This window comes from Euleptes europaea, chromosome 19, assembly GCF_029931775.1.
Source record: "Euleptes europaea isolate rEulEur1 chromosome 19, rEulEur1.hap1, whole genome shotgun sequence".
Lineage (NCBI taxonomy): Eukaryota > Metazoa > Chordata > Lepidosauria > Squamata > Sphaerodactylidae > Euleptes > Euleptes europaea.
The window spans coordinates 17,256,710-17,283,459 of NC_079330.1; the positions used below are offsets into that span (position 1 = coordinate 17,256,710).

Consider the following 26,750-nt stretch of genomic DNA (forward strand, 5'->3'; position numbering starts at 1 on the left):
AGGATCTCTTTCCCATTGCTCGTGAGAGGGGAGTTGCATCTTCTTCTGAAAGCTGGGAGAGCCGATTTTACCCAGGGCTCCCTTCCGCAGGACACTTGTGTCACTCAACAGGAGATTCACACCACCATCTTTATCCAAGTTGTCTATTTTGACATGGTGACTTGTCAGTGTTTATTTTTGGTCATTAGATCATGCCAACAGGGTGCCTTGGGAGACAATCCTTCCTCACAGTCTTGCCACACTTCTGCTCCAGATTGGAAACCTGGAGAAGCGGGGGGTGCGGGTGGTAAGATTCTCCTTACCACTTGGCAGGATGTTAAGTGGACAGCTTACCATGTGGTAGGGATGTATGGAAACCGACCCCTGGCAGATTTCCATATTACCAGGCCTATTTTTACTTCCCTCAAAGTACCTCGAAAGAAGCAGGAACATAGAAATCCAAACTTGCCTTGGACACAATTTAATGGTAGTTCCACTCTGAGGACTTGCCATTTTGGTGTGGTGTGGAGTGGGCCCTCACCAGCCCTGGTGGCCAACAGAACATCCAGTGTTGGTGTGTATGTGTGTGAGAGAGAGACCGCTTTGGCACGTAACCTGGGTTCTAGCTTGTATTAAAGCCAGCTCTAACGAATGGTAAGATTGGGCATTTGCTGGGGTTCCTAGAGTGGGAAAAGACCTGCAGATGCCCTAATGACGTGGCATCCTTGCTCTAGAAGTTCTCTAGAAAGTCAAAGACCACTTGTTCTTCTTAAGGGTCATGTAATGGTGGCTCTTTCAGATCCTAGAGGTGGCACAGATTAGTGCTGTTCCTTTCTGTGGAACCCATATAGGAATGTGGAGAATCCCCCTTTTGGGTAGTCTTACAGAAGGCCTCTTGCTCACCAGAAAAAACTTGGGATGTTTTGTCTGAGCTGGAATGTCCAAGGCACCTCAAAATTCTTTAGGGTGGTTTGGTGGTAATGCTAGTGGCCTGTTTTCACCAAGACCTGTGAACTATACAGCCTGAGCTATTTTTAATTACCAGATGAAGCTGCCTTATACTGAATCAGACCATCGGTCCATCAGGGTCAGTATTGTCTGCTCAGACTGGCAGCCGTTTTCCACAGTCTCAGGCAGAGAGGTCTTTCCCATCACTTACTGCCTGGCCCCTTCAACTGGAGATGCCAGGGATTGAACTTGGGACCATCTACATGCAAAGCAGACATTCTACCACTGAGCCACAGCTTCTCTCCACAATGATGGTAGACCCGAGATGGACATAGCGATTTTCATTTGCTGCTTATTACGTTTCCCAGGGAGTCAGGAAGGAGGATGGTGAGTTGTGTACCATTGGCCAAACCCAGCATTCTTAGGTTCTCTGACATGCGTCAGTCATAGCTCACAGTCTCCATGTATTGGATTGTTCAGATGACCTCTGCCTAAAAGCACGGCCACTTACCGCGGTTTCTGCCCAGGCTCCTCCCTGTTGATTCCCAATTTCACCCAGGATCAAATCCTCGGAAACGAACGGCACTTGATTTGCTGCTGGCTGAGCGATGTGTCAACCCAAAACGAACCCGGATTTGCTCTTGAGGAGCCAAAACGTTATGCCTGGCTCGTTCAACTTACCCGGAAGCGGGGCGTGGACACCAGAGGCTGTAGTTGGTCAGTGAGAGTGAATTGACCAATCACCAGGGGGAGGGGGCGTTGCTGGACGACCAGGAAGTTCGTTGCTCCCGCGTTTTCTGTTTGCACGGACGGAGCAGCGCACAGTTTCTCCATGGGTCATGTGTACAGATACTCCCCCGGCCCGGGTTCATTTAATCCTGGCTGGAACGGGGAGGAGCCTGGGCAGAAACCGCGGTAAGTGGCCGTGCGTTTTAGGCCCTCATTAGAGCTGGTGCCAGATTTTGGTGGGTGGGAGAAAACAACAAATTCCCAATTGATTTGGAGACCGAAGCTCAGGTAAATCACTCAACGAATTCCCACACCCAAGAAGCCTGGTGAAATGTTTCAGTGTTTGGCACACTTCCCCTCCTGAGTTCCACTGGAAAGACAAAAGGAGGTTTTCAGTCGACAGGTATTGTGTCATCTGTTTCTCACTAACCAGATAGTCTGCGGTTGGTTTGGGGGAGGTGAAGAAACGCCCTCTGCAGTGTGCCGAGTCAGTCAGAGGCCAGGACTAGAACTGGCTGTCGAATTCTCCCTTGGCCGAAATTTCAAGGTGAATTTTTCACACAGGAGGAAGACCCAACGAATTTCAAGGAAAACAAGAAACGGTTTTGAAAGTGCGAGCTTAAGTACCCGGGGAGTTGGGGGGGGTTGCCCTAAATCTCTACCTACCATTGTGCCAAATGATTAAGGTGACCCCAAATGGCCTCGTGGCCCTCTTCTCAGCTCTGCCTTACCTGACTCTTCCATCTGCCAAATGCTTTTAGCTGAAGGGGGGGGGGATTTGGTGAAATGCAATCCTGGGCAGCCACGTCCTGCCTTGAGGGTTGGTTTTCTTGTGCTGAGGAGAGGTCTGTTTTCAAGGCCGAGGGGCTTCAAAAAATGTTCTTGGTTTGTCTCCCATTTTGCCGCCGGTGTTCCTCTGCATGTTTGTAGGGAGGGGGAGCCATCTTGTTCCTTTCATTCGGGGCCATTGCCGGGCGGGAGGGAGTTGGGGTTCAGGTGAACTCTATTTTTATTTTTGAAAAAGCCTAATTTATTACATTAAAGTCTATTTTCACAAAAATCAAGTGTTAGCGTTCAAAGTTCTTTCTGAGGGCTGATTGGGAAGCTGGGACTCTCTACCCACATCCTTTTCTCCATTAATACATGACCCCCTGGTTGCTTGTCGCCTGGTTTTGGGGGTGCAGATGTGGAGGGAGGAGGGCTTGGCAAAGTAGATGAGTTCCCTGCTCCATAAATAGTCCATGTTGCAGGGTAATTCGTACCCTGCATGTTGCAGGGTAATTCGCACTACGATTTGGGAATGAAGCGACGTGAGATACAACCTCAACTGAGTTTGCCGACTTTTTCTTGGTCGAGTGGAAAAGTGAGAACGGTAGATCATGCAGAGGTGCTGCTGCCAACCTCCTGTCCTTCTGTCCCACTTTGCATCTCTCTCAGCATGTGGTTTACAAATTATTGCTTGCATTGTGTTTTGCATCACCTTCCCAATTATCAATATGACTGCATTGCTGCTGAATGGGGCAGGGAATAAAAATAGCAAAGAACTCTGTGCTAACTTGAAGGCAAATAGATTTATCTGCCCACTGGGTTTCTTAGCCTAGGATCTCATACATCAGATACAGAACAGGAATGAGGAGATTCTCATCAGACATATGCCTACATAACTGAATATCCATTTTTGACTTTTGAAGTAGTGGCACTGCATTTGAAGAAATCTGAGAGATTTAGTAGTTAAGAGGTGGTGTAGTGGCTAAGATCGGAGGACACTAGAGAACCAGGTTTGATTCCCCACTCCTACATACAAACAGTGGACTCTAATCTGGAGGACCGGGTTTGTTTCCCCACTCCTTCACATGAAGCCTGCTGGGTGACCATGGGCCAGTCACAGTTCTCTCCGAATTCTCTCAGCCCCACCTATCTCACAAGGTCCCTGTTGTGGGGAGAGGAGGAGGTTATGATTATAAGCCGCTTTGAGACTCCTTAAGGTAGAGGTAAAAGGTAAAGGTCCCCTGTGCAAGCACCGGGTCATTCCTGACCCATGGGGTGACATCACATCCCAACGTTTCCTTGGCAGACTTTGTTTATGGGGTGGTTTGCCAGTGCCTTCCCCACTCATCTTCCCTTTACCCCCAGCAAGCTGGGTATTCATTTTACCGACCACAGAAGGATGGAAGGCTGAGTCAACCTGGAGCCAGCTACCTAAGACCAACTTCCGTCGAGATCGAACTCAGGTCGTGATCCTAACAAAGAAGAGAAGAGGAGGAGGAGGAGGAGGAGGTGGTGGTGGTGGTGATTTTCATATGCCAAGAATCAAACAGGCTGACAATCTCCTTTCCTTCCTCTCCCCACAACAGACACCTTGGGAGGTAGAAGAAGAAGAAGAGTTGGTTTTTATATGCCGACTTTCTCTGCCACTTAAGGGAGACTCAAACCAGGTTACAATCACCTTCCCTTCCCCTCCCCACAACAGACACCCTGTGAGGTGGGTGAGGCTGAGAGAGAGTGACTTGCCCAAGGTCACCCAGCTGGCTTCATGTGTAGGAGTGGGGAAACAAATCCAGTTCACCAGATTAGCCTCCGCCACTCATGTGGAGGAGTGGGGAATCAAACCCGGTTCTCCAGATCAGACGCCACCGCTCCAAACCACCGCTCTTAACCACTACACCACGCTGGCTCTCAGGTGGTGGAGGTGGGAGATGGGGCTGAGAGAGTTTGGAGAGAACTGTGACTAGCCCTAGGTCACCCAGCTGACTTCATGTGAAGTAGTGGGGAATCGAACCCAGTTCTCCAGATCAGAGTCCACTACTCTTAACCACTACTCCACACTGGCTCTCCCATTATACTTTCCCATTAACAGAATCAACCCCATCATCCTCTTTGTTTTTAAAGCAAGTAGGGTAGAACCTTCAGCAGTGTGTAATTGGGGAGAGGGCTTTTGTTATGATCTTTGGAGTGAGAAGGGGTGAGCATTGTAGGCACCTCCGGGTTTCCATTGGTGGAATGTTAGAGGGTTTCGATGCCGCCATAGACCTCTGCTGGACTCAACACAGCATTTCCTCCTAAACCACCGAATGTTGAAATCAGATGATTACCAAGATGCAATTGCAGAACAGAAGATTGTCTTGGCTTGCGAAAACGTACTATGTCTCAAGAACTGTTAATGCAATCAACATATGTGCCTTTTCCCCCCTTGGGAAAACTCCAGTTTCTGCTTACACAAAAGGTCTGTTTCACTTTAATGAAAATGAAGCAGGATTGGTTGGCGACATACAATTGCCATCACCATTGGGCACACATCAGCAACATGGGCTGGCCCACACCAAGGATTTCCTGGACATCATCCACCCAGCTGTTGCCATTGTTTTTGTTTTTCCCCATGTTTCCATGGGTTCAAACCTTTGCTCAAAGGATGCCAGGGAATTCCCTCATTCCTGATCAGGGATATTTGAGGTCTGGTTCTGTTTGCTTAGATCAAGACTGGTTTTCTCAACTAGAATCATAGAATCCTAGAGTTGGAAGGGACCACCAGGGTCTGTTACAGGCTTTGACATATTACGGCATATAAACTACTGTATTAATGTTGTAGATGTGCAGAATTGTTCGATGTAAAACCCTAACAGCTCATAAAAGCCCATTTAAAAAGATACAAGCCTGAGGATTCTTGGCCAAGGACAAATGTGACAAGCCAGAACAATGCTTGCACCTTATCCTTGAAAGACTTAATGTCACCGAGCTCAATGCTCGGTTCTTTATCCTTGAAGGACCTAGAACACTGCTTGCATTCTATCCTTGAAGTGTCATGCAGGAATTACGCTTGTATTCCTGTACTAAAAGGACATCACCTTCACAACATTTGCCCTACAACCTTGTTTTGCTGACTATTGTACTGTAACATTATATTGGGTTTTAATATGATAAAATGATGGTAGAAACTTATAAATAGGTTCATTTTATTGGTATTATCCAGGAGATGAGAATGATGGTAAAATTAAAAATATAGAGAGATAACAAGACTTAAAACTGACTGTTTAAAGTTTAGCAAAATAGCCTTGTGGAAGGGGAAGTCTTTATATGGTAGTCTGAAGGGAAGCCACAGAGCATGTGCAGTAAAAATGTATCCTGCTCCAGCTCAAGGTTCAAGCCCATTAGAGGTAACTTAAACAGTATAAATAAAGGCACAGAAGGGCTAGAATCTCAGACCTCTCTCAGAGGGTCTCAGAACACTGGCTGTTGATGTATGGATTTAAATATATTATTCTAGATATTGTGAATCAGAATTTTTGAACTAAATCAGACTTTTAACTGTTATAAGTATGGATTTTAAAACTGAATAGTATGTAGAACTTGCTTGCTTTATAATATACATTGTTACTGAATTTTAAGATTTTGTAATACTTGCATATACACATAAATACACATAATTTCATTAGAGCACATCAATAAAAAGACTTACTTTTTAAGTGAGTAAAGTAGTTGAGTCCTGCTAAGTAGGTAACTAACTGAATAAGATAACATACCACTTCTCAGGAAGTGGTCGATTCTAAGAGTATAGTCATCTGAAATGCACTGACCCGCTTCAGGTCATCTAGTCCAACCCCCTGCACAATGCAGGAAATTCACAACTACCTCCCCCCCACACACTCAGTGACTCCTACTCCATGCCCAGAAGATGCCCAAGATGCCCTCCCTCTCATCATCTGCTTAAGGTCATAGAATCAGTATTGCTGACAGATGGCCATCTAACCTCTTCTTAAAAACCTCCAGGGAAGGAGAGCTTACCACCTCCCGAGGAAGCCTGTTCCACTGAGGAACCGCTCTAACTGTTAGAAAATTCTTCATAATGTCTAGACGGAAAGACATTCTGTTTCCAAAACAGAATCTGTTTTGGAAACTGTGAGTCAAACCAGCCTGGAGAGGTTGAAGTAATGCAATAAGCCCTACGGGGCATTTGGGAGCCGTTTGCACTGTGGAATTGCTGATGAAGCCCCTAGGGGCGAAAACGTGCAAAGCAATCCAGAAGATGTTCCTTTATTTCCTTTCTGGCGGAGAAGACTACGAGTATCATGAATTCAACTTTTATTCTAGCCTTGTTGGCAGAATGAGAGAATATATATATATCATTTAAGAACTGCATTTTTGAACTTGTGAGAGAAGCTTGGAAGGCTATAAGAGGGGAGTGGACACGTTCATGGAGGAGAGGGGTATTCATGGCTGCTAGTCAAAATGAATACTAGTCATGATGCATACCTATTCTCTCCAGGATCAGAGGAGCATGCCTGTTATATTAGGTGTTTTGGAACACAGGCAGAACAATGCTGCTGCAGTTGTCTTGTTTGTGGGCTTCCTAGAGGCTCCTGGTTGGCCACTGTGTGAACAGACTGCTGAACTTGATGGACCTTGGTCTGATCCAGCAGGGCCTTTCTTATGTAACCCTGCTTCCTGAAAGAACACAGGACGGGGCTGTGCTCTGTAGAGATGGTTAAAAAAAAAAAAGGAAGCCCACATGTATCCCTCCAGCTGCAATGGGTGGTTCCTTCTGAGCATAAAAGGGCAAGTCACCGAAGCAACGAAGGTCAGATGGATGGAAGATGGCAGGTGAGAGAGGCACAGTCCATGGACGAGGGAATGGGTGTGGGAGGCAGGTGCTCCCGTTAGGTCTTGTGGGGTCAGACAGCTTTTGTCAGAGATTTTGTGGACTGAGAAAGATCTGCTTTCTCACCCATGCTGATCTCCTTCTGCGGGAGGTGGGAGAGGGGTTGTGGCTTCTTAGAAGAGCAGAGGTAGAAAAGAGCAAGAGTCCAGTAGCACCTTAGAGACTAACAGTGAATCAGCTAGTCACAGCTATTGAGCTGTGACTCAGGAAAGCTCATACCTGCCAGAATTTTTGTTGGTTTTTAAGGTGCTACTGGCTCTTTTTTCTACAGCCTCAGACAGACTAACACAGCTGCCCATTGTGATCTATCTCCATAGAAGAGCAGCGGATTTGCATGTGGAGGGTATCATTTTCTATCTCCAGTTTCTCTAGTTAGAAGGGTCAGGTAGCACATGATGTGAAAGACCTGTACCTTAGACCCAAGAGAGCCGCTACCAGTTAGAGGAGACCTTGCAGAGCTTGGCAGATGAAACGCCTGACTCCGTATCATGCAATTTCCTGTGTTTCAATTCTGTAAAACAATCTTAAGTGTTAGGAAAGGTTCCTTCTTTGCCAGGGACCCTGGAAAGCTGCTGCCCGTCAGAGTAGCTGATTCTGAATTAGATGGCTGAAGGGTAAAAGGCTATTTCCTCTGTGTAATTTTTGCTTCTGTGTATATAGAATTATAGCTGATCTCCAGGCTACAGAGATCAGTTCTCCTAGAGAAAATGGATGCTTTGGAGGGTGGACTTTGTGGCATTATACCCTGCTGAGGTCCCTGTCCTCCCCAGACTCCATCCCCAAATCTTAGGGTTACCAACCCCTTTGCCATTGGCAAAGAGGCTGGCGACCCTACCATCTACTACAGGGAGAGCCATGGGGGACCCGGGAAGAGCCCAGCTAACTACCATCGTTATTCTGAGATGGGCAGCCTGGTATAGTCCTTCTGCTTATTATTTTAAGGAAAAATTGTATTCCAGTTGTGATTGTTCTATTGGGGTTCAGTCCATACGCGAATTAATGAGGCACACCAGGGAAGTTTTGATAAAGACTATTTGCATATAGCCCATGCAAAAAATGTTCCTTCCTTCAAGGTGCAAGCTTGCTCCTTTCCCTTCTGGGATTCCTTGTGGCTGTGAAACCCATCCAGACTTTGGATCCTTCTTTCCAAGGTAACATTTCTTTCCCTCGACTTAACAGCTGTTTTGTAAAATCTCTTTAGGACGGAGCCTGTCTCTTTAGTATCGTAACCTTCCTCCCCACACACAGAGAGATGTTTTTAATTTGGCCAGAAACAAACACAAAATTAGACTAACTTCTATTGTTTCAATGAAACCCTGAAGTGCTGTTTAACTGCTGGATGCACATTCATGTCACTTATTTAGTTAATGAAAATGACTAGGAAAAAAACAATGAATGCCCTAATTTAATTTAATTTAATTTACTGATTTCTCTGGAGCCTGACAGGGAGTTCAAGAAGATAGGAGGGAATGGAGAGAGACTCCCTTTCATCCTTCCTTCCTCTCATCCCTGTCATTTCTGGGGGCAAGTTGAACTGGAAATGCCTCTCTTGTTAATTGCATTAAGGTAATAAGAGCAAGTTAAAGAGCCCCGGGGCGCAGAGGGGTAAGCTGCAGTACTGCAGTCAAAGCTCTGCTCACGACCTGAGTTCGATCCCAACAGAAGTTGGTTTCAGGTAGCCGGCTCCAGGTTGACTCAGCTTTCCATCCTTCCAAGGTCGGTAAAATGAGTACCCAGCTTGCTGGGGGTAAAGGGAAGACAACTGGGGAAGGCACTGGCAAACCACCCCGCAAACAAAGTCTGCCTAGTAAACGTCGGGATGTGCGTCACCCTATGGGTCAGGAATGACCCGGTGCTTGCACAGGGGACCTTTACCCTAAGGCCAAAACAGACCTTGCAACAGAAAATAATACAGATGAGTGTCTGTTTTAAAATAATGTGTTCTAGATGTCACAGAGAAGCTGACAACAACCACCCTTCTGCAAAGTGTGAAGGAAGCCAAGCGGCTGGTCGATGCAGACTACAAGCAGACTCAGCAGAGGTGAGCACCAGTCCTTTCCCGTTGCACAAACAGATGCTGATCCCTCTGGCTAGCAGGCCCTGGGCATGGCAAGCGAGTGTTTGAGTGCAGGAAACACAAGGAGCCATCCTGGGTTGCCATCTGGGCAGCCAGGATTACCAACTTATTACTGAAAGCTGATCCTTAGGGTTGCCAACCTCCAGGTACCTGGAGCAGAAATAGTACTTGTACTACAATAGTCAAGCTTAGGGGAATAAATAGTAACAGGCTCTATAAATTACACACAAACTGATATTCTATAATAAAGTGATTTTTAGTGCAAACGGTGATAACCTCAAAAAAAGCATTCAAAAAAGGAAACTTAACGGTTGCTAAGAGTACAAGACAATACAAAAATATATACAAAGGATAAATCTGTTTCTATCTTACCACAATCAATAGCTTTTAGTCCCTTAGGACTCTTGTAAAGTTCTTATGCTTGTGAATCCCACAGGCGCAGGAAGAAAACGTTCCTCCACCTCTTGCCAGTCGTTTTCTGATATAGAATATCAGTTCGTATGTAATTTATAGAGCCTGTTACTATTTATTCCCCTAAACCTCCAGATACCAGCTGGAGATCTCCTGCTGTTACAACTGATCTCCAGCTGACATAGATCAGTTCCCCTGGAGAAAATGGCCGCTTTGGCAATTGGACTCTACGGCATTGAAGTCCCTCCCCTCCCCAAACCCCGCCCTCCTCAGGCTCTGCCCCAAAAATCTCCAGGTATTTCCAAACTCAGAACTGGCAACCCTACTGATCGTGCACCTTTAGCAGCATCTTGGTGTGGATACATTAGCAAGAGAAAATGGTTATCTTCATGCAATGCCAAGCATCCTCTGCTGGTGTTCAAAGGGTACGTTTCTATGAGATGGAAGAGTGGTTTTTCTCTGGTTAGCTGGGAACTTTTAACGGGCATTGTCCTGTCAACCGTCCACCCCTCCCAATCTGCACTGCTTTAAAAAGACTTGCTGCGTGATCTTCTGACTGTGCTCGCGAGCAATCGACAGTTGCATGCGAGGTTGAAGTTCATGAAGTTTGGCGTTTGAGTCTCCGCGTAGAATGAACACCTTGAATTTTGAATTTCCCTAGAATTTCTGCCTGACACATAGGGTTGCCAGGTCTGGGTTGGGAAATACCTGGAGGTTTTGGAAGTGGAGCCTGAGGAGGGCAGGGTTTGAAGAGGAGAGGGACTTCAATGCCCTAGAGTCACGTTGCCGAGTGGTATCCTGGGAAGAAACCTTGAGACTGTTACGTACCGACTTTATGGAAAAGAATAAGACGTATGGAATGCAAGGAGTGGTGAGGTGGAACTGATGAAGAATTGAAACGATTGTCTTCCCCTCTACTTCTGTGACCTCCCTACTTCGGGATAGAAAAATACTACCTGCCATCCACATCTGAAAGAGAAAAAGAAGCAATAAGAACCATTATTGGTCTACATGACTGATTTTTCTGAATAATATTTACCTGCAATCAATTTTTTGGAAAATAATCATTATTGGTATAAAGGACTGAGACTTTTGTATGGTGGATTATAGTCTATGTAACAGTTTGGTGTGTGCTTGCATGTTATGTGTATGTTACGTGTGTTTTGTAATTTGTACAATACAGTCTTTGTTTAAGCTAAACTAGGCATATAGATTATCGGTGTCAGAATTTGAACAACCACGTATGTACACAGAGGTGTCTACTTTGAATTACCACCTGGAGGTTGACAGCCCTACTGACACACCACTCTTGAATTTCTGCCTAACACACCACTTTTGTTTAAATGTTCAAAATGGGATTTCTAACTTTCTGCATTCTAACTTCTAACTTTCTTCTTCTCTAACTATGAAGAGAGCCAGCTTTGTGTATCCGGGTTCTACATTTTGGATTGTCTAGCAAGCATAAGGGTATTTTTCTTTTTTAGCCTATGGGAGAAAGAGGCCAGACAGCCAATGACCAGGAATAAGGAACAGGAAGCTAATCCAAAGAATGCACCTGTTAATGTCTGAAGCATCAAATCGATGGCCAGAGGTGACTGGTCATCCACATCTATTTATTTAGTGCATTTTGATCCTTTTCCCATTTTACCCTCACAACAACCGTGTGAGGTTGCATAGACAGCAAGCGACTGGTCCACAGTCACCCAGAGAGCTTTGAACAAAATAGGGATTTAAATCAGGGTCTTCTAGACCCTAGTCCAATTGCACCACACTGACTTGTTGTCTGGGAAATGCCCAGCAGGAAAGTAACATCTTTCAAGTCACCATAACACTTTAGGAACAACTGCTGAGAAAGTCAGACACAAGAATTGCCCATGAGAGCCAGCATGGTATAGTGGTTAAGAGCGGTGGTTTGGAGCGGTGGAGTCTGATCCGGAGAACCGGGTTTGATCCCCCACTCCTCCACATGAGCAGTGGAGGCTAATCTGGTGAACTGGATTTGTTTCCCCACTCCTCCACACGAAGCCAGTGGGGCGACCTTGGGCTAGTCACAGCTCTCAGCCCCACCTACCTCACAGGGTGTCTTGTTGTGGGGAGGGGAAGGTGATTGTAAGCTGGTTTGAGTCTTCCTTAAGTGGTAGAGAAAGTCGGCATACAAAAATCAACTCCTTCTGCTTCTAATCTGGAGAATTGGGTTTGATTCCCCGCTCCTCTACATGGTCTGATCTGGAGAACTTGGTTTGTTTCCCCCCTTCTTCCACATGAAGCCTGCTGGGTGAACTTGGGCCAGTCACAGTCCTCTTAGAACTCTCTCAGCCCCACCTACCTCACAAGGGGTCTGTTGTGGGGAGGGGAAGGGAAAGCGATTGTAAGCCGGTTTGATTCTCCTTAAAGGCAGAGAAAAACAGGGTATAAAAAAACCAACTCTTCTATGTCACCTATCAATAAACAGGTCTGCAACAAAGAAAGAAGAGAGGCTACAGACTCTGATCGCACTGGCTACAACCTTTATTTCCTTGTTCTCTTACTCTCCAGTTGGAAGGAAAGGCTGAAGACCGAGACCCTCAGCCTGGCAGACCTCTTTGCGTTTTCCAGGCAGCCCAGTGGGAGCTCCAAGGAGGCAATAAGAGCTGCCAGTTACCTGGACGTCACCCTGCACCTCCTGAAAGAGAAGCTGAAGCGGGGGATCCCAGGGGATTTTAAACTCCAAGGTAAATGTGCTGGGCTGAGGCCAACCAGGGGTATTGTGAGGGGGACGGGGCGCCTCGGAGATGCTTCAAGCTGTCTAGCGGCATGCTCACCCTTTTAAAAACAGTGTCAGTCTCAGGATTTTCTCCTTAAGGAGCTACAAGGGAAAATATCCCCGCTGCATTGAAACCAGGTGTTCGCTAAATAGCTTATCTCCTGTGCTACAGTACAGAGCTGGAAAGAATCCACGGCCTAAATTTTTCCTCCGTGCAAGTGATGTCCAACAGTCCAAATATTTAGTGCAGAATCGACGTCCAGCAGCGGTGTTCGGAATCCAACAGATCATGCAGTGCCAGTTAATATTTGACCCTTTCGGACACGCACTTCTCAATACTCAGAAGATCTGACCGTGTTTGGTAGATGCCTTACAATCACGCACCGTGTTTTTTCCTGTTAGCTCCACTCATTGGTTAAAACAAAGGTCTTCTATGCATTGACGTTTCCCACACCGTCACCCCTCCGGGTGTCTTTGTTTGGATTATGCATGGCATTTCCAACCATCAGGTCTTTGTTTGGATTATGCATGGCATTTCCAACCATCAGAAGTCGCCTTGTTCTCTCCCTGTGTTTGCCCGCATTTTGCCCATGTTTTGAAATTCAAAACAGGTCCCGCAAAACACGGGCAAAATGTGGGGAAACGCAGGGGAGAGAGCCAGTCGGAAACTGGAGGTTGGCAACCCTAGTCCTAAAGCAGTTCCTTTTTTTTCCCTTTAACACATTGCAATCTTAGGCAGAATTCTGCCCCCTAAACCCACTGATATCAATGCTAGGAAGTCCAGTTTCCACTTACATTTCAGCCATGTAATAACTCACTGAATTAGAGATGCATAGTACGTCTGATTTGGAGTTGCTAACTTCTTTTACCCTGACCTGGATGACCTAGGCTGGCCCAGTCTCATTAGATCTTTGCTGCTAAGCAGGGTCAGCCCTGGTTAGTATTTGGATGGGAGACCACAAGGAAGTCCAGGGTTGCTACACAGAGGTAGGCAATGGCAAAAACCATCCCTGTGTGTCTCTTGCCTTGAAACTCCTGTGGGGTCGCCATTACTTGGCTGTGATTTTGACGGCACTTCCCCACCACCAGTGTCTTTTTTCCCTAGCTTCTGGGCCTTGAACATTGGGCAAAGCGTATCTCAGCATGGAGTTGCAGTCAAGAGGAAAAACATTTCTGGTGAATTGTTGCACTGTAAAAATGCATCGAACCTAGGGTTGCCAGCTCCGGGTTGGGAAATACCTGGAGATTTTGGGGGTGGTTCCTGAGGAGGGCGGGGTTTGGGGAGGGGAGGGACTTCAATGCCCTTGAGTCCAGTTGCCCAAGCGGCCATTTTCTCCAGGGGAACTGATCTCTATTAGCTGGAGATCAGTTGTAACAGCGGGAGATCTCCAGCTAACACCTGGAGGTTGGCAACCCTAATTGAGCCCTAGATGACTTTAAAAGCAAATAATCGCAAAAGGGGGACCAATTTCTTCTCTCGGACCATCATCCCATGTCGACAGCCCTGATTGCCCCAGGCCACTGGTGACGCTTCTGCCTTCACTCCTCCAGATGTGCTCACATCAGACCAGATGCAAACCCTCTACAAGGAGACCGGATGTGCCCAGCAAGAGAAGATGGCATGCAGCTGCGATGAGAGGAGTCCCTACCGGACAATTACAGGCAAATGCAATAATATGTAAGCTTCTACCAGTTAGGGGGTATGCCGAAGATGGTGTGGCACAGGGCCGGTTCCCCATTTCCCTCTCATCGCTACTATGGCAACAGAAGCCCTGCACAAAGATTTTTTTCTCTGTGCTGTTCTGTCCCACCTATTTTGCTTCCTTTTACTGCTAGGGTTACCAACATAAAGGTGGGGCCTAGAGTTCTTCTGGAATTACAGCTGGTCTCCAGACTGCAGACATAGGGCGAAAATGGCACGGTTGCTTTAGCCTCCTTTATTCCCTGTTTCAGCCAGGGTTCAGCCAGGATCGGACGCATGCGTTATCGCCGAACGTGCGTTCGATCCTGGCTAAATCCTGGCGGAAACAGGGAATAAAGGAGACTAAAGCAACAATGCGTTTTTGCCCATATATTCCCTTGGCAGGAAATGTCAGCTCTGGAGGATGAACTAGGGTTGCCAGCCTCCAGGTGGCGGCTGGAGATCTCCTGCTATTACAGCTGACAGAGATCAGTTCACCTGGAGGAAATGGCCGCTTTGGCAATTGGACTCTATGGCATTGAAGTCCCTCCCCTCCCCCAAACTACCCTCCTCAGGCTCCGCCCCAAAAACCTCCTGGCAGCGAGGAAGAGGGACCTGGCAACCCTAGGGTGAACTCTGTAAGGTACCATAGAGTCTAGGAGAAACAGAAGTCCTAGAGTGACTACATCAGGTAGATGCTCTAACTTCTGCTTCCCTTATGATATGCCATAAAGACTCTGTGGTTAGGGTTGCCAACCTGCAGGGATTAGCTGGAGATCTCCTGCTATTACAACTGATCTCCGGGCAATAGAGATCAGTTCACCTGGAGAAAATGGCCGCTTTGGCCATTGGACTCTATGGCATTGAAGTCCCTTCCCTCCCAAACCCTGCCCTCCTTAGGCTCTGCCCCTAAAACCTCCCGCCGTTGAGGAAGAGAGACCTGGCAACCCTAACTGTGGTGTTTGATTGTCACCTGTCAAAACATGAAGGTGGAGACCAGCTGGGATTTGAGAGAGGAATGGAATTGCTCTTGGCTGGCATTTTGGGAGGATACGGACAAGTCCTCACCATCTTCCTCTTCCGAGTTGCCTTTACTGTAATGATGTGTAGAGCATTTAATGGAATATGAGCTACAGGTATTTTGTGGGGACTTTTTGTTGATGCTTATAATTATAGGTTTTTAACAGTCTTCTGCCACAAAGGGAAAGGCAAGGTATCAATATCCTAACAAATAAATGTATAGGTCTTTCATTCACAGAGTGCTTCGCATATGTTATGTCTCGGCAATCCTGCCATCATTGCTGGAAGGGCTACTAGTGCTAGCATCCCTGTATTAGGGATGTGTTGTGTATGTATATAGTTGGGGAGTAAGCAAGGGAGACTTAGGAGCTTGAGTTCTGCACGAAGGATCCTAAACCCTGCTCACCCTATTGGTCAAGCAAACGGACCCTATTGGCTCTAAGCCAACATATACCATTCCTCACCTGGAGGTTATGTCCCCCTATCATGGACTAAGGGGGGAGTGGCCGCAGGCGGCCAAAGGGACATATAAGCAGGGGTTGCTCATTGTGTTAACCAGTTCTGTGCTGAAATCAAATAAATGCTGTGTTGTAAACTCCGTCTCTGATCTCGTGAATCCTTCCCACGCGGACTTAACAGGATGGAGTTCTGAGGCTTCCATGTGCATTGGCCTTCCTTGTGTTGAGTCTGCTAGTGGTACTGTCTGCTTGGGGAGTTTTTAAGTTAGAGATGCCAGGCATGGGGCGCTTTCCCACATGCTGAATAATGCACTTTCAATGCACTTTAACAATCGTTTGCAAGTGGAGTTTGCCGCTTCACGCTGTAAAATCCAGCTGCAAAATGCGGTGAAAGTGGATTGAAAGGGCATTATTCGGCAGGCGGGAAAGCACCAACTGAAGCAGGGACCCTTTGGATGCCACCAAGATTTGGACTCTCCCCTGTAGAAAGAACCTTCTTTTTTTTTCCCCCACTACCCTTTCAAACGCATGTTTGTTTTTCATGGATTATGGCAGAAGAAGCCCATTTTGGGGAGCTGCAAACCAGCCTTACACCAGGTGGCTTCCCCAGCACTACGAAGACGACGTCTCTGTCCCACGCGGCTGGACGGAAACTAAGCTATATTCTGGATTTCCTCTGCCTTTGGTAAGGGGTTCATGCCTGCTTCTTTTTGTTTGTGGTTTGCTTTTCATTTTGGATGTGATAAAGATTTAGGATGGAAGAAAGGAGCACAAGGCTATAGATGGAGGAAAGGGGGCTTGGCAAACAAAAGGTTTTTGGGGCAGGAAGCCAGAGCCCATGGGAGTTTTTATTTATTTAAAATTTAAATTTATTTACATTTATAACCCGCCCTCATTCCCAGCCAGGCCAGGCTCAGGGTGGATAACAACATTTCAAACAGCATAAAACCATAAAACTCTAATTAAAACAGCAACAATCACCGTCATCAAACCCATATTAATATAAACGAGTATCAAATAAATACCCAATAAAATGCCAAGATGGCTCTCAGTCAGGTAGTAATATTTATTTGTTTGTTTGGTCATTGTGTTTATATCCCGCCCTTTCCCGGCAAGCTGGGCTCAGAGCGGGTCACAGCATAATCATTAGCAGGAGATCTCCTGCTACTACCTGGCAGTTGGCAACCCTAAGCAGGAGATCTCCTGCTAATTCAACTGATCTCCAGCCGATAGAGATCAGATCACCTGGAGAAAAATGGCTGCTTTGGCAATTGAACTCTATGGCATTGAAGTCCCTCCCCTCCCCAAACCCCACCCTCTTCAGGCTCCGCCCCCAAAATCTCCCGCCGGTTGCCAGCCGCCAGGTACTAGCTCAAGATCTCCTGCTATTACAACTGATCTCCAGCCAACTGATCACCTGGAGAAAATGGCCCTTTTGGCAATTGGACTTGAATGGAAGGGAATTGAAGTCCCTCCCCTCCCCAAACCCCACCCTCTTCAGGCTCCGCCCCCAGAATCTCCCGCCGGTTGCAAAGAGGGACCTGGCAACCCTACCTGGTAGATGGTTCCACCAGACCGGTGTCGAGAACGCCCTAGCCCTTGTCGAGGACAGCCACACACTCCGCTGGCCGGGGACCACCAGTAAATTGTTGTTCATTGAATGTAGAGCTCTTTGGGGGGGGTGCCAAGATAGTGGCAATAATAGCAGCCACAGAAGGCTGGTCAGGCAGCTAAACCCCACAAAGTTAACAGAAAGCTGAGGGAGGGATGGGGAGGCCAGCACCAATGGATAGGTTTCCAACCTCCAGGTACTAGCTGGAGATCTCCTGCTGTGACAACTGATCTCTAGCCAATAAAGATCCGCTTTGGCCACTGGACACTATGGCACTGAAGTCCCTCCCCTCCCCAAACCCCGCCTTCCTCAGGCTCCGCCCCCCAAAACCTCCCACCGGTAGTGAAGTGGGACCTGGTAACCTTACTGATGGACACCTTGCAGCTGCCCTCACTTGTGGGCCTGGTGGAATAATTCCGAGTTATCGGTGGGGAGCTGAATTTGCCTCATTGATTAGACATAACTGTAGTATTCCCTCTAAAGCTACTCACTCACAAAGCAGTTTCACTCGCTAGCTATTTCTGGTACGCCGGCCACCTGCACGAGAGAAGTATCTCAGCACAGGTGACCAGGCGAGTGATTGCTGACAAGCACGTCTTACTTGCTGCAGACCCGGGCTGTGTCCAACGAGATTGTCAACTTGCCCAATGACAAGTTCACCGAGGATCAGCAGCGCTCCATCATGTTCATGCAGTGGGGCCAGTTTATCGCCCACGATTTGGATCTGGGCCGTTCCCCACCACTGCCGGACAAGTGCCGAAATACATGTAACGAAGAACCTCCTTGCTTCCCCATCAAGGTTTGTGGGTGTCCTTGCCTCCTTCTTGCCTTCTCCACAGCCACCAATGCTCAATTACCAACTCGTGCTAATTAAGGTTGCCAGCCGCCAAGTACTAGCTCGAGATCTCCTGCTACTACAACTAATCTCCAGCCAACTGATCACCTGGAGAAAATGGCCCCTTTGGCAATTGGACTTGAATGGAAGGGAATTGAAGTCCCTCCCCTACCCAAACCCTACCCCCTCAGGCTCCACCCCAAAAACCTCCCGCCGGTTGTGAAGAGGAACCTGGCAACCCTCGTGCTAATGCAATGGCGGATGTGATTGTGGAGGCCTCCAGTGACGTTTTGCGACCTTGCAGATGATGGTGGAGCATGAAATCCAGTTGCTGGGCTCTGACATCTCATGTGGCATCGTAAGAGACCTTGGAGTGTGGGGGGGAGATGAACCTCGATCCCATCTAAACTCACTGAAAGATAAAAATACAACCCAAAAATGAAGATGGTAACTGGAGACGCAGGCAGGGGGTGAGAGGCAGCGGTAGGGATGCTGGTCCCAAGGTGGGACCTGGGGATCCCCCAGAATTACAGCTCATCTCCAGACTACAGAGATCAGTTCCTATGGAGAAAATGGATGCTTTGGAGGGCAGATTCTATGGTGCTGTACCCCGATGAGGCCCCTGTTCTCCCCAGGCACAATCCCCAAATGTCCAGGAGTTTCCCAGCCTGAATATGGCAACCCTACCCCTCATCCCTCCCCAAACATTTAAGATAATGTGTAGGTTGGCCCTCAGATTCTTCTTTGTTTGGAAGAGAAGAGAATCCTGACTTTCTGGGCATAGGGGTTTAATCCCGTTTTCCTTTTTTTGCCTCAGTTACCCGCCAATGACCCCCGCATTGTGAACAGAAGCTGTCTTCCCTTCACCCGGTCATGCCCGGTATATAACGGCAGCTTTGCCGTTCGAAATCAGATCAACATGATCACATCCTTTATCGATGCCAGCCTTGTGTACGGAAATGAAGAGGTTGTGGCCGAGCAGCTGAGAAACTTGTCAAGCGATGGTTTGATGGACATAAACCACAACTTCACAGATAAAGGCTTGGCCTTCCTCCCTTTCTCCAACCAGTCCGGCTTCTGCACTGGAACTGATCCAGAGAAAAAAATCCCCTGCTTTCAGGCAGGTAAGTCTAGTCCTTTTCAGGACCTAAAGACTGTTTGTTTAATGATTTTACAGCGTTTATAGTCCAGCTTTCTGAAGAAGAAAAAAAGACTCAAGGCAGATAATAACTGAAATATTTGAAACCAGTCAATTACCAGAAAACATCTATAAAGCTATGGATTGGATCCAGACTCTACTGGGAGAGAAGGAAGCTCAGCAGGGATGCGATTGCACTCTAAGTCTTCCATTTCCCCTAGACCCCATGTAGGGTTTAAGAACATAAGAAAGGCCGTGCTGGATCAGACCAAGGTCCATCAAGTCCAGCAGTCTGTTCACACAGTGGCCAACAAGGTGCCTCTAGGAAGCCCACAAACGATTGCAGCAGCACCGTCCTGCCTATGTCCCAAAGCACCTAACATAATAGGCATGTTCATCTGATCCTGGAGAGAATAGTATCATGGCCAAAGCAGCCATTTTCTCCAGGGGAACTGATCTCTATCGGCTGGAGACCAGTTGTCATAGTGGGAGATCTCCAGCCACCACCTGGAGGCCGGCAACCCTATGTATGATACCTGTTTTAGTTATGTAAGTGGCCTTCATTGTCACATACGTTATACAAACCAACCAACCAATTTTGGGTTTTCAAGGGGACAATCGGGCCGACGAAATGACTGACTTGACCGTGCTGCACACCCTTTTCCTGCGGGAGCACAACCGGCTGGCCACCGAACTGAAGAGGCTGAATCCGTGGTGGGATGGTGAGACGCTGTACCAGGAGGCCCGGAAAATCGTCGGGGCTGTCTTGCAGGTACGCGGCAACCTGTTGTGCCTGCTGCAGTGGAGTCAGATATAGGCAGGCCACTTTTTCTCTTATGACAGGTATGCGAAGTTGACGATGGGTCAGGTACCTGCAATAGGGTGGCCAGCCTCCAGGTACTAGCTTTGGCTTGCTATTTGGCCAAAAACCTCCAGGTATTTCCCAACCCAACCTGTTGCCAGTTTCCAGGTGGTTCAAGCAAAAATACCTCGTGCCAAATAGTAAGTTAGCAGAAAAACGAACAGGCACTGATAGCAATGGTCGTTTATGGAAAGCAATAAAATCAAGCAAAACACAATGACATGAATAGAACGTAATGTCCCGAAAATAAACGAACAACTAGCAGGCATTCTGGGTGAAACATCTACCCAAGCAAGTGAAGGCGGCGAGTTCCAGTCAGGACGGCCGGGCGAGCTTGTAGCAAAGAAGGTAGGTAAAACAACGTTGACTGTATTTCCATGCAGATCGTAGCGGCGCCTCTAGCCTGCAGTTGAGTAACAATCCACCACGAGATGGAAAGTTGTGGTGACCCGAGATAGGAGCCAGGTGCAAATCCTATTTCGCAGGATGCTTTCTCTATCGGGATTTAATGCAACCGATGTGCGTCTATCACGTTGCAGTGTAAGTGTGTGGAAGGCTAATAGCCTGTCTTGCTTGGGTAGATGTTGCTGTCTTGCTTCACTTGCTTAGGTAGATGTTTCACCCGGAATGCCTGCTAGTTGTTCGTTTATTTTCGGGACGTTGTATTCATGTCATTGAGTTTTGCTTGATTCTATTGCTTTCCATAAACGACCACTGCTATCAGTGCCTGTTCATTTTTCTGCTAGTCTCTAGGTGGTGACTGGAGATCTCCGGCTATTACAACTGATCTCCAGGCTACAGAGATAATTCATCTGGGGAAAAGGGCCGCTTTGGAAGGTGGATTCTGTGGCATTATACTCCATTGAAGTCCCTCCCCTCCCAAAACCCCACCCTCTTCAGGCTCCACCCCCAAAACCTCCCGGTATTTCCTAACCCAGAGCTGGCAACCCTAACCTGAAATGTCGGAAGTATCTTGTGGCCCGTGTTCTATGGACAGAGTCAGATCTGTTATGTTATATCCTGGGCCGTTTGCAAAGCATTTCAGTATTGTGTTTCTTTTTCTGCTTTCCCCCCCATTGGTTTCATTTGTCTGCTTTTGTTTGTTGTTGGTGGCACTCCTAGTTTTAGAACTTCATTGAATATCATGCATGGATGCGTTATTTATTTGTTTATTTTGATTTACAAAATTGGTGTGCTGCCTTTCTACCCAATGAAGGCTGCCGACTGTTTAAACAATATGAAACCATATAAAACAACTCCTAAAAATGCTTAAAATCAAAACTAAAAGCACATAAAACAGTAAATAGAACATTGGCGGGATCATTGAGGGAACGCCTCAATGTGCAAGCTATATGGTATGTTGATGTACAATGTATGTCATCAGGCTAGCCTGATCTCGTCAGATCTTGGAAGCTAAGTGGGCTCGATGGGCTTACCAGGTCCCTCCTGTCCGTCGGCGGGAGGTTTTTAAAGTGGAGGTGAGGTGGGATTGCGCGCGTGCACAGCTGCGCCGACGCGATTACGTCACTTCCGGTTTGCATCAAGAGGCCTTCTCCACTGAAACTTCCAGTTTGAGTGGTAAATCGCCCTTTGTGATGCGTTGTACAACCGGAAGTGCTGCATCGCAAGAGGCCTTTTCCACTCGAACTGGGAGTTTGAGTGGAAAAGGCCTCTTGTGATACAGCACTTCTGGTTGTAAACCAGAAGTGACGTACCGCTGCGGGCAGGCACCCATGCATGCATTGCCTGCCGATCCTCAGCTGGTTGGCGGGCAGCCAGGTGGATTGGCGGGGGTTTGCCCGCCACCACCTGGCACTTGGCAACCCTAGGGCTCGACTCTGGCTAGTATTTGGATGGGAGGTCTCCAAGGAATACCAGGGTCATGAGGTGGAGGCAGGGAATGGCAAACCACCTCTGAACATCTCTTGCCTTGAAAAACCCACTAGGGTTCATCATAAGTCAGCTGTGACTTGATAGCAAAAAAAAAGTCATGAATACAGGTGTGTGTGCGTTATATATGTGTGTGTGTGTGTGTGTGTGTGATGCTGATTTATTGATACACAAATAATATTTAAAATGTGTACATTTTAGTGGGAAAATTCAGCAAAGCATACTATACAATAAATATTTTTTTAAAATGGGTTTGATTAATAGCAAAATCAAAATGCGGATTTGGGGTTAAATACAGCAGGGATTACAAGTTTGAAGTCACCCCTGTTTTAACACCACTCGCCTTGTGTTTATACCCCGCTTTTCCCTCCCAGAAAATTACATACACAGATTACCTGCCTAAACTTCTGGATCCTGTTTCTGGGTCAAGCCTAAAACACTACCGGGGCTACAACGCTTCAGTGGACCCTCGAATCTCCAGCGTCTTCACGAATGGCTTCCGTTTTGGACATGCTACAGTCCGACCTGCAGTGAACCGCCTAGATTCCCATTACCGGCTTGTGAGCCAAATGCCCATCCAGCGACAGTTCCAGGCTCCATGGAGTATCGTGAGACTAGGTAGATCCTGACTGGCTCTCTGCCTCTTGGATTGCTGGAAAGATGGCTGCCATCTTTCCATCGCAAGCGTGGCTGTGCTTTTCTGTGCTGAAATTAACAACCCCAACTACCAGCACCACATATTTGCAAAAAGCTAAAACACTTGTGTTGTGTGTGTGTTGGTTTTTTTTAATTTAGGGTAGAATAAAGGTCTTTGCAGAAGAGGAATGGGAAGGAACTACGGATGTTTAGAAAATTAGGAACTGTATAGACAGAGGATTTCCGCCCCTGTTCTCATGCTTGAGACTAGGATTGTGCAACAAGGCTGATTTGTGAGTCATGCTCGGTGTTAAATCATCACATTACATTTCTGGAGACCCATGTTTTCATCATTATATCTGCAGTCATGAATGGTAGAGGCTTTGTTTTTAAGGGTCTGAAATTACCAGACTGCAGGCAGGAGCCCGTTTAGTTCTGCCCTCGGGCCTAGCAGAGTTTAGGTGCTTTCAGAAATAATTATGGCATTGGTTTTAAGGGACCGTTTCATTCTTGCAGGAGGAATCGATCCCCTTCTACGAGGCATGTTGGCAAAGCCTGCCAAGTTATTCAGACAAGACCAGTTTGTAGTGGACGGCCTCAGGAACCACCTTTTTGAGCAGGGTGGGATCGGAATGGATTTGCCCTCTATGAACATGCAGCGAGGCCGAGATCATGGACTGCCAGGTAACATGCCTGCCTAAAAGTAAAGGTAGTCCCCTGTGCAAGCAAGCAATCTTATCTTTTTCTAAATCTGTTCTATCATAATCATGTGATTACTATCCAGGCAAGTGATTAGCTCTTAACTAAATATGAGATAGCCAACTCAAGAGCCAATGAGCCAATTGGCAAGTACATGTGAATTACATCTGATATAGCAAGATAAAAAGGTCAATCTCAACGCTTGAAAGGTAAAGGTAGTCCCCTGTGCAAGCACCAGGTCATTACTGACCCATGGGATGACGTCACATCACGAGCTTTACTAGGCAGACTGTGTTTACAGGATGGTTTGCTCTTGCCTTTCCCATTTGTCTACATATTACCCCCAGCAAGCCAGATACTCCTTTTACCGACCTCGGAAGGATGGAAGGCTTAGTCAACCTTGAGCCAGCTACCGTCGGGATCAAACTCAGGTTGTGAGCAGAGCTTTTGACTGCAACATGGCAGCTTACCACTCTGTGCCACAGGGCTCCTAACTTACCTATCTTTCCTTCTATTTGCCATCCTTCTTGGCAGCTGCTTTGACATTTCTTTTTAAATTACTGTGTAATTTAAAAGAGTTTCCGTCTAGACATTAGGAAGAATTGGAACAGGCTTCCTCGGGAGGTGCCCTGGAGGTTTTTAAGAAGAGGTTAGATGGCCATCTGTCAGCAATGCTGATTCTGTGACCTTAGGCAGATGATGAGAGGGAGGGCATCTTGGCCATCTTCTGGTCACTAGGGGTGTGGAGGGGGGAGGTACCGTAGTTGTGAATTTCCTGCATTGTGCAGGGGGTTGGACTTGATGGCCCTGGTGGTCCCTTCCAACTCTATGATTCTATGTATTGTTTTGCAGGCTACACAATCCAGCCAGTCAGTGATTACATAGTCCATAACAGTCCACTCCCTTCACTCCTGTTCTCTTGAACCCCCTAGTAAAGAGTCAGCACCCCAATATCACCCCCTTACCAGGTTGCTAACCTCCAAGTTGATCCTGGAAATCTCCTGGATCTATACCTCATCTCCAGACTATACTGATCAGTTCCCCTGGAGAAAACGTCTGCATTGGAGGGTGGACTCTGTGGCATTATACCCTGCTGAGGTCTCTCCCCTCCCCAAACCCTGCCCTCCCCAAGCTCCAGGAATTTCCCCACCCAGCGTTGGCAACCACACCACTTTACCTCGTCTTGCCTTGCAGTATCACTGGCTCTGTGAAGGAGTCTGTATTCCCCATTGGGGCACACCCCTTTAGGAAAGAGTTCGGATTTTTCTTCAACGGGAAAGAGGTGCCGTCCGCACTCACTGACCCCTGTTCTTGCCGCACAGCTTATAATGCTTGGAGGAGGTTCTGCGGCCTCTCAGCGCCGCGCGACGAGACTGAACTCGCTGCGGTCCTCCAAAACCCGGACTTGGCAAAGAAGTTCATCAGACTTTATGGGACCCCCGAGAACATCGACCTCTGGGTTGGAGGCGTGGCTGAGCCCTTGGTAACCAACGGCAGGGTTGGACCTCTCCTGTCGTGTATCATTAGCCGCCAATTCAAAAATCTCCGCGATGGGGACAGGTGAGCGAATACGAAATTCCGGGAAGCACTGAGATTTGGTTCAGGGGGAAAGGATTGACGGCGTGTCCAAAACGGGGGGAAGTGACGCTGTCCTCAATCAGGGCTATACCCTATATTTGTATATATTATATGTCACTTACCTGCACTTACTTCACTTTTATAAATTTTGCATTTTTGCTAAATTGCTATTTTGTGCTGTCTTGGGTTGCTCCAAGCTCCAGGTACCAGCTGGAGATCTCCTGCTATTACAACTGATCTCCAGCCGATAGAGATCAGTTCCCCTGGAGAAAAGGGCCGCTTTGGCAATTGGACTCTATGGCATTGAAGTCCCTCCCCTCCCCAAATCCCGCCCTCCTCAGGCTCCACCGCAAAAACCTCCCGCCAGTGACGAAGAGGGACCTGACAACCCTAGCCCTGCATGATATTAAATCTTTCTGCAGGGCCTGTAAAACGTTGTTATTCCACCATGCCTACGATGGAGGGCAGCTATGACTTGTCATCTATGCTGGCCTCCCTACTCCCCCCCCCAATTTTATTACAAACTGATATATTGGGGGGCTCTGGCTATTTGTAGGCCCTGCTGTGGCCTTATGCTACAAATGAGCACCACAATAATATTGTTATTATTATAAAAATTGGGATTTCTGATTTTTAGACTAAATGTTGGTGATTTCATGAAGATTTTATTCATCGTATGGGTTTTTTGTTGTGAGTCGCCCTGAGCCCGGCCTTGGCCGGGGACTGAGGGCGGGGTATAAAACTAAATCAATAAACAAACAAATAAATGTCACATATTGATACGTGGGATTCTATGGGTTCCAATCCTCTAGTTGACAGAATGCACGAGTGCATCCAACTCAGTCCAGTTCCCTTCCCTGACTACAGCGGTTTATTTCCATAATGTCCCCAGCAAATCTTTCTCCAACTCCCTCCTCTCTCCCCACGCACACCAAAGAATGTGATTCCACCCTGACATCGCTGTGATCTTTCCCCCTTAGACTGCCGTGATCTGGAACCGAGGTTTTCTGAAGCTCTGAGTAGGGTTGCCAGGTCCCTCTTCGCCACCGGCAGGAGGCTTTGGGGACGGAGCCTGAGGAGGGCAGGGTTTGGGGAGGGGATGGACTTCATTGCCATAGAGTCCAATTGCCAAAGCGGCCATTTTCTCCAGGTGAACTGATCTCTATCGGCTGGAGATCAGTTGTAATAGCAGGAGATCTCCAGCTAGTACCTGGAGGTTGGCAGCCCTAGCTCTGAGAGATGATTAAAAAATGCGACCCCTTTTCTGTTTTCTATCTAGATTCTGGTGGGAGAATCCCGCTATATTCACCCCTGAGCAACGTAAGGCCCTCAGTGCAGTCTCCTTGTCCCGGATCATCTGTGATAACTCCCACCTTAGGGAGGTGCCCAGGGATGTTTTCCGGCCCAGCCGGTACCCTCAAGACTTCGTCAGCTGCAATGCTATTCCTAGACTCAGCCTCTTCCCCTGGAAAAAAAAATGAGTGAGTATGGGATTGGAGCAGGGGGTCCTTTGTCGTTTTACAACAGTGTCACCAGAATTTGCACACGAGATACAGAGACCTGAGAGGAAAACAAAGATAGGCCTTGCCCCAAGGAGCTTTTCTTATCAATGGTTCACTCAACCCTTCTTATCTTAGGTAAAAGGGAAAGGTCCCCTGTGCAAGCACCAGGTCATTCCTGACCCATGGGGTGACGTCACATCCCGATGTTTACTAGGCAGACTTTGTTTATGGGGTGGTTTGCCATTGCCTTCCCCCAGTCATTTACACTTTACCCCCAGCAAGCTGGGTACTCATTTTAC

The 26,750-nt window shown here is 47.4% G+C and overlaps 1 protein-coding gene across 1 annotated transcript; it reads left to right on the forward strand.

Annotated features, from left to right (window-relative positions):
- Positions 1–1,252: 1,252 nt before the first annotated feature.
- On the forward strand, positions 1,253–26,430 carry LOC130491259 (eosinophil peroxidase-like). Its single transcript, XM_056864971.1, has 13 exons — positions 1,253–1,314; positions 8,354–8,460; positions 9,257–9,350; positions 12,333–12,508; positions 14,092–14,218; positions 16,255–16,384; positions 17,922–18,110; positions 18,964–19,270; positions 19,896–20,056; positions 22,411–22,654; positions 23,189–23,356; positions 24,694–24,931; positions 26,229–26,430. The coding sequence occupies exons 1-13, from the start codon at positions 1,253–1,255 to the stop codon at positions 26,428–26,430; spliced, it is 2,205 nt and encodes a 734-aa protein (XP_056720949.1).
- The last annotated feature ends 320 nt before the right edge of the window (positions 26,431–26,750 follow it).